We start from the raw sequence: 8,130 nt of genomic DNA on the forward strand, positions 1-8,130 counted from the left end.
TTGCCTTCACATCTCCGTTATACATATTTGGGAGAATCTACAACACTTCTAGTAATCATTGCAAATGACATGACAATGGAAGAAGAGAATAAATTGCTGGAGATACTCAGGCTAGACAAAACGACAATTGGATGGACAATAGCTGACATCAGAGGGATCAGTCCAACTCTTTGCATGCACAAGATTTTAATGGAGGACGGGTCAAGGCCATCAATGGAAGGACAACGAAGATTAAATCCCACCTTGAAGGAAGTGGTGAGAAAAGAAGTGCTAAAATTGCTGGATGCAGGAATAATTTATCCCATATCTAACAGTTCATGGGTGAGTCCAGTACATATTGTGCCTAAAAAGGGTGGAATCACAGTGGGGAAGAACGAGAACAATGAACTGATACCAACACGGTTAGTGACAAGGTGGAGAGTATGTATAGATTATCGGAGGTTGAATAATACTACCAGAAAGGATCACTTCCTATTGCCCTTCATTGATCAGATGTTAGAGAGGTTAGCAGGTCATTCTCATTACTGCTTTCTGGACTGATATTTAGGATACAATCAGATAGTTATTACTCTAGAAGACCAAGAGAGAACAACATTCACATGCCCTTATGGAACTTTTGCATTTAGAAAGATGTCTTTTGGTCTATGCAACGTACCTATAACCTTTCAATGGTGCATGATGGCTATATTTTCTGACATGGTAGAAAAGTACATTGAGGTTTTCATGGATGATTTTTCTGTGTTTGGAGATTCATTTGATGACTGCTTGGATCGGTTGTCTCTTGTATTGCAAAGATGTGAAGAGAAGAATTTGATGCTCAATTAGGAAAAGTGTCACTTGATGGTAAAAGAGGGAATAGTGCTAGGCCACAGGATATCATCAAAGGGCATTGAAGTTGACAGAGCCAAGATATAAGTGATTGAAAAATTGCAGTCTCCTAATTCAGTTAAGGGGATCAGAAGCTTTTTAGGACATGCAGAATTTTACAAAATGTTTATTCAAGATTTCTCAAAAATTACAAAACTTCTGTGTAATCTACTGAAGGATGTGTCTTTTCACTTTTCTGACGAGTGCTTAAATGCCTTTAATATTTTGAAAGAAAAGTTAACTTCTGCACATGTGATGGTAGCACCTAATTGGGATCTACCTTTCGAACTTATGTGTGATGCTAGTGAGTTTGCAGTGAGAGCGTTGCTTGGTCAACATAAAGGAAAAGTGTTACATGTAATCTACTATGCTGGCAAAACCTTGACAGATGCTCAGATCAACTATTCAACAATAGAAAAAAGAGATGCTAGCAATGGTCTTTGCCTTCGACAAATTTTGTTCCTATCTGATTGGTTCAAAGGTAATAGTCTACACTGACCATGCAGCCTAGAAATATTTGTTTGAGAAGAATGATGCTAAACCTAGACTGATTCGATGGGTTCTGTTGTTGCATGAATTTGACATCGAGATTCGTGATAAAAAAAAGGAACAGAAAACCAGGTAGCGGATCATTTATCAAGGCTAGAGCAACTGAGTGACTCAGATGATGTGGATATTAATGAGGTCTTCACAGATGAGCAGTTATTGTAGGTAGAAAAGGCTAGTATGAAGACATTGTTAATTACTTAGCTAGTGGCTATATGGATCTTGATCTCACCTATCAGCAGAAATAGAAGCTGCTTCATGAAGTGAAATTCTATTATTGGGATGATCCAAATTTATACAAGAGAGGGACAAACCAGATCATTAGGAGATGTGCGCCAGAGGATGAGATGAAACCTATCCTTTCATGGGTTCATGCTTTGGCTTATGGAGGACATTTTGGCCCCATTAAAATAGCAGCAAAGGTGCTTCAATGTGGTTTTTTTGGCCTACACTGTTCAAGGACTGCCACAGTTTCTGCAGGTCATGTGATAAATGTCATAGAATAGGTAACATATCAGCACCTCACGAGATGCCACTTAACAACATTTTAGAGGTGAAAATATTTGATGTCTGGGAGGTTGATTTTATGGGTCCTTTTCCATCATCTTATAACAATTGATACATCCTAGTGGTAGTGGACTATGTCTCTAAATTGGTAGAAGCTAAAGCATTGCCTACAAATGATGCAAGGGTGGTGGTGGACTTCATAAATAAACACATCTTTAATTGCTATGGATCACCTAGGGCCATAATAAGTGATGGTGGAACTCACTTCCGCAATCGGTTATTCCAAGTAGTGCTGCATAAGTACGGGGTACAACATCGAATTGCCACTCCTTACCACCCTCAGACAAGTGGACAGGTGGAAACCTCGAACTGACAATTGAAAAGAATTCTGGAGCTCACTGTGAATGCATCTCGCAAGGATTGGTCAAAGAAATTAGACGATATTTTATGTGCATATCGCACTGCTTACAAGACACCTATTGGTATGTCCCCATATCGACTAGTCTTTGAAAAAGCATGTCACCTACTAGTGGAGTTTAAACATAGAGCATACTGGGTATTGAAGCAGTTAAACATGGACTTCGAAAAGGCTGGAGAAACAAGAATACTGCAGCTACATGAATTGGAAGAATTCAGAAGAGAAGTATATGAGAATGCAGCCATCTACAAAGACAGGACGAAGCAATGGCATGACAAGAACATCAGGCAAAGAATTTTTAGAATGGGAGATCAAGTGCTTTTATACAATTCTAGACTTAAAACTGTTTCCAGAAAAGTTGAAATCTAGATGGTTCAGCCCTTTTACGGTCTTTCAGGTATTTCCCTACGGCACAGTTGAATTACACCATCCAACAAAAGAAAATTTCAAAGTAAATGGCCAACGTATCAAGCACTACGTGGAAGATTTTCCCACCGCTAAAGAGAGCCTTGACCTAGCTGTACCAGAATAAAAGCTGGACTTTAGTTAGAGGTCGGTTTGTTTGAATAAGTGTGTGATGAGGGGCATTGCACTAATCATGGTATATACATTTGAAAATTTTAAACTTCTCTCTGAAACCTTTATGACTCAAGTGATTAATTCTGTAAGGGTATCTTAAAACTTAGTGCCCTAAAATCGTCTAACTTGGGAGCCATCGGCCTAAAACTCGTTACAGAAGTCGTTTAGAAAGCAATTAGAGATGGAGTTGCACTTAAAAAAAAATTGTTCTCTTCCAAGCCTTTTTTACTCGAGCCAGTAAGCCTATAAGGGTATTTAAAAACATGGTGCCCTAAAATCATCTTGTTTAGAAGTTATCGACCTAAAGCTTGCTACAGGGGTCATCTAGAAAGCTTATTGAGATAATATAAAATAAATAAATACTTGTGAAAAATAGAAAAAAGCAAGTGCATGAAAAGAGCAAAAGCACTAAATACCTTGGTTAAGTCGTAACACTTATTTGAGGAAATTTGACTTTTGATATAAGATAATTAACTAGTTGAGTCTTGGAGGTCGAAGCAATCAAATAATTGAAAATTTCTTGTTCACTAAAGTGTTGACTTACAACTAGTAACGTCTAACTAAACTCGAGAGGGCAAGGAAAGTAATGAAATATTCAGCCTTAGATTACACACTAGGAAAGAGTGAAAAATAATAAGTTTGGGGGTGTGTGAATTTTGTAAGTGATGAAAGGACATATATGATCATTAAAGTTTGGGAATTGAAACAACTTATGCAGTCATGGTTGATTACTCGATTCTTCACACACACATATCAATTTTTGTAGTGGAAGAGTAGATATTAGTTTGGTACTGTGACTTTGAAGCATATTTATAAAGTAAACACTAATATCTTGAATCATGAGGTAAAAAGCTAAACTGATCAACCAAATATTTTTGCATGATTGTGTGTCTATTACTATTTAGTTTATAGTTTTGTTTGAGGACAAACAAATGTTTAAGTTTGAAGGTATTTGATAAGTGTATTTTATACACTTATTCGGTTCCTTAAATAGCGATATTTGATGGTTCTTTTGACAAATTATATCCTAAATGTTTGTCTTTTATGTTTAATAGGTGAAATTTTATGAAGGAAAATGAATTGACGAGATGAAGCAAAAAAGAGTGAAATCCAAAAATTGGGGACCAAGTTGTAACAATTCAATAGTTGATCCGGATCATGAATCGAAGATTGAAATGTTTGGAGGTCAAATTGAATATTTTGGAAGGTGAAGGACTTGAATTGAATCAAATAAGACATGGGTTGTAAGAATAAAAGGGCTCAAGGATTGAATTGCATTATCTTGAAAGATGGAGGACTTGAAGAATAATTTAACTAATAATGGCTTAAATTGGTGGTTGATTGGACATCTACATGCATGCATGAATGAAAAATCTTTCTATAAGTGAAATAAAGGGCTAAGACGGTTAGCAGGAGCTAGAGTCCTTTAGTTGGTAAACTATTGTGGGCAACTAAGTTTTTGGGAGATTATATATATATACACACACACATAAATACGCAGGGGAATTAGAGAGAGAGAGAGAGAAGTTCTTTTGTGATGCGTACAGACTAAAAAGTAGCAGAAAACTAATTTTATATTTTTACACTCTTTGATTGATTGACACAGACGGGGTCTTTGGAAAGAGAAATAGGAGGCAGTTTTGGAAGAGTTAATTGGAGAAAAACACGCAATAGATTCAATTTTACAAATTATTCACGTTCCGTCAAGTAATCCGGTGATATCTTCCATAAATTATTGTTTTTCTCTCATTAATACGCGTAGTTAAATTTAATTTTAAGCCGAACAATGTAACTGATTTGGGAACTTTTTTTTTCTTTTATTTGAGATTATTGTTCTTTTATATTTTATGTGTGAATTTTAATTATGTTTTTAATGCTTTGAATCTTTTGGTCAATTATTCAATGATTTCGTGAACAATAATTACGTAGAGATGCGAATTCTTGTTTAGACAACATATTAAAATCCAGTAAATTAATATAACGTGTAGAGATACATATATTAATTACTGCGGTCCTATAAAAATTCTTAGAACTGTTATTTCATTTAATTAAATTTAATCTGCATAGAGTTATGACATTAAACTAATTAAATAGGCTCAACGAGAACTCGAGAGGGGTAAGTTGAATACAATAGAAGAATTCGACCGAACGCTACTTTAATTTTATGAATCTTGATATTAGAAGTAAAGGTGACCAATAGGTGAATTTGTTCCGCCCTAATTTCCATTTATTATTTGAATTCTCACTAATTTTCTGTTGCATTCACAAAATTTTTAGTAGTTAGATTTAAAAATTACAGTCAATCAAATTTTTATTTATTTTCATTAAATAGAAGCTAGGAACAATAAATCGAGTACTAAAATATAGTCCGCGTGGGAACGATAATTCGGACTCAAAAGGTCCACTTTACTACTTGTTATGATCCGTCCACTTGCGAGATAAAATCGACAAGAAGTTTTTGGCGCCGTTGCCGGCGACTATTATGTTTAGTCTTAAATATTTTATTTATTTTATCTTTCTTTTAATTATTATTTGATTTGCTTAGTTTCTTTTATTTACAGAAAACTGTATTCATTGTATGCTCCGTGCCCAATGCGACGATCTTGAACCGTTTGATTTGAAAATAGAACGTACCTTCAGACGAAGACGCAGGGAACACAAACAAAAACATCAACATCAAATGGCTGACAACCTAAACAAAAATAGCAACATCAAATGACTGACAATCTAAAAAATCCTATCCCTATACGCCAATTGGACAAATGGCCGCAAGAGATCAACAACAAGAGCAAAGGGAAGTAATTGAAGGGTACTTTTCAGTTTCTATGTTTTTTACGCCTATAGGAGCACCCGCGCGGTCTCGCATAGTATATCCAGATTTTGGGAAAACAACTTCCAGATACGGGCTGATTGGATTAATTTGATGACCAACGCTCTGCAATTCAGCAGGTTACCTCATGAGAATCCAAACACACATGTCTCAAGGTTTCTCAGGAATTGTCAGAATTGTCATGCTCCTGGGTTAATGAAGACGCCATCAAGATGCGATTATTCCCATATACACTGAGAGATGCAGCATTGGAATGGCTGGATGTCGAATCGGATGGAAGTATTACCACATAGGAGGAACTGACCAGGAAATTCTGTAATAAGTTCTTTTCACCAGCTAAAGTAGCAAAAATCAGACTGAAAATTCAAACATTTCAACAAAAAGATGGGGAAAGCTATCACGAGGCCTGGAACAAATTTAAGGAGTTGATGAGAAAGTGTCCAAATCATGTGATCGCTAATGGAAATCAAGTGTGGTATTTCTACACAAGACTTTCACCACAATCCAAATCTCAAGTGGATTCCTCTGCAGGCGGATCGATCATAGAGAAATCAGTGCAACAATGTATGGATCTGTTTGAGTTAATTGCTACTACTATTTCCATGTTTTCATCAGAAAGAGTGGTGCCTCCAAAAGCAGCGGAAATATATGAATTAGACAGCACAGCATCTACCAACGCCCAAATAGCAGCATTGACAAAATAAGTAGAGTTATTGGTAAAGTCACAAACAAATGGAGCACATGCAGTGATAGCCGGTTCATCATGTGAAAACTGTGGGGCTAATCATCTAACAGAAAATTGCACATCTTTGGGATTTCCGGAGGAGCAAGTCAACTTCATTCAAAAAGGATCTCGAAATTTTAATCCCTTTTCACAAACATATAACCCAAGATGAAGGCAACACACAAACTTCAGATGGTCGGATAATCAGCAAGGAAATGGTTCAAACAATGCATAACGGAAGAAAAAACCAAGTTTGAGAGAGATGTTCAACTAGTACATGCAGAAGACAGACAAGGTGTTTCAACAGATTGACACTAACTTTCAAAATTAGCAAGCATCCATTAAGAAGCTGGAAACTCAAATTGATCATATAGCTCAACAGCCTGCAAAACGCCCACAAGGGACATTACCAAGCAACACAATGATCAATCCAAAAGAGCAAGTGCAAGCTATAACAACTAGAAGTGGGGTGCAACTTCCAAATTAAATTGACTGTTAAAAAACACAGGTCAAATTGTCTGATTTTCTATTGTATTTTATAATTCGATTTACAAGGTTCATATTTCAAATTCAAATTCAAATTTCAAATTTGAATTTCAAATTTAGAGGTAAAATTGATTTTTATGGATATAAATAAGGGGTAAATTTTTAAGTTCCAAATCAATTTGTTTCAATCGATTTTGACTTGCAGTATTATATATTCAAGTTTCAACTCCAATTTCTTTGCTCTCAATCTCATATTCCATTTCTTTTACTCTCACACAGTCATACTCTAATATTCTGTATTTTATACTAAACTAGTTATAGATGAATTTTACTAGTGATGAGTTTAATTAGTTCAAGGGTAACTCGAGTACTCCATCCGGTTACGATGATGCATCTCAAAAAGTTCCAATTGATTTGGAGAATATTGAAAAGGAAGAAGTACTCGAGATTAAAAGGTCGAAAAAAGAATTCCCGAATTGTTGGCAATATATGACACGTAAAAAAGTTGGTGTTCAAAATGGAGTGGATATTTGAAAAGAATGTTGCAATTACTATGGCAAAAAACTTAGTTGGAAGTCCGGTTCGAGCACAACACATTTGAATAACACATATTAAGGAGTTGTAAAGTGAAACCAGTCGATCTCGACTCGAAACAAATCGAACTAGTGTTTGATGATTCTTGTTCTACTCTTTCCACCTTTGTATATTCACACGAAAGATTTCGTGAAGGAATGACTGCATACGTGGCTGCAGCAGATATGCTGCTTACGATGATAGATTCAGTACACTTTACCCCTCTCATGCAGAGATATCTCCAACCCAAGTATATTTCTTATTGTAGAAATACTCTTCGTTCAAATACTATAAAATTATATAACAAAATAAAATAAGTTGCTATTGAAAGTCTAAAAACTTTTAATAGTGTTATATCATTTAAATCTGATTTATGGACCGGTGGTAATAGAAAATGTTATATTGTTGCTACGGCTCATTATATTGATCACCTGTGGCTTTTACATAAAAGGATTATTGCATTTAGATATGTAGAATATCCTCATAGTGCCACTAACATAAACATTGTTTCAAAAGATATCATACAGGAATATGATATACAATATATGGTTCGAAATTTTACTTTTGATAATGCTAGTGTGAACAAAGGTGTTATCGAAA

At 35.5% G+C, this 8,130-nt stretch overlaps 1 protein-coding gene across 1 annotated transcript; it reads left to right on the top strand.

The window, feature by feature from the left end:
• The first annotated feature begins 75 nt into the window (after nt 1–75).
• On the top strand, nt 76–2,870 carry LOC111385727. The gene is made up of 8 exons (XM_023010144.1): nt 76–420; nt 559–783; nt 1,045–1,348; nt 1,475–1,551; nt 1,662–1,893; nt 2,043–2,196; nt 2,305–2,653; nt 2,736–2,870. Exons 1-8 carry the CDS (start codon nt 76–78, stop codon nt 2,868–2,870), a joined length of 1,821 nt encoding a protein of 606 aa, XP_022865912.1.
• The last annotated feature ends 5,260 nt before the right edge of the window (nt 2,871–8,130 follow it).

Source organism: Olea europaea, unplaced genomic scaffold (genome assembly GCF_002742605.1).
Source record: "Olea europaea var. sylvestris unplaced genomic scaffold, O_europaea_v1 scaffold3262, whole genome shotgun sequence".
NCBI classification, from domain to species: Eukaryota; Viridiplantae; Streptophyta; class Magnoliopsida; order Lamiales; family Oleaceae; genus Olea; species Olea europaea.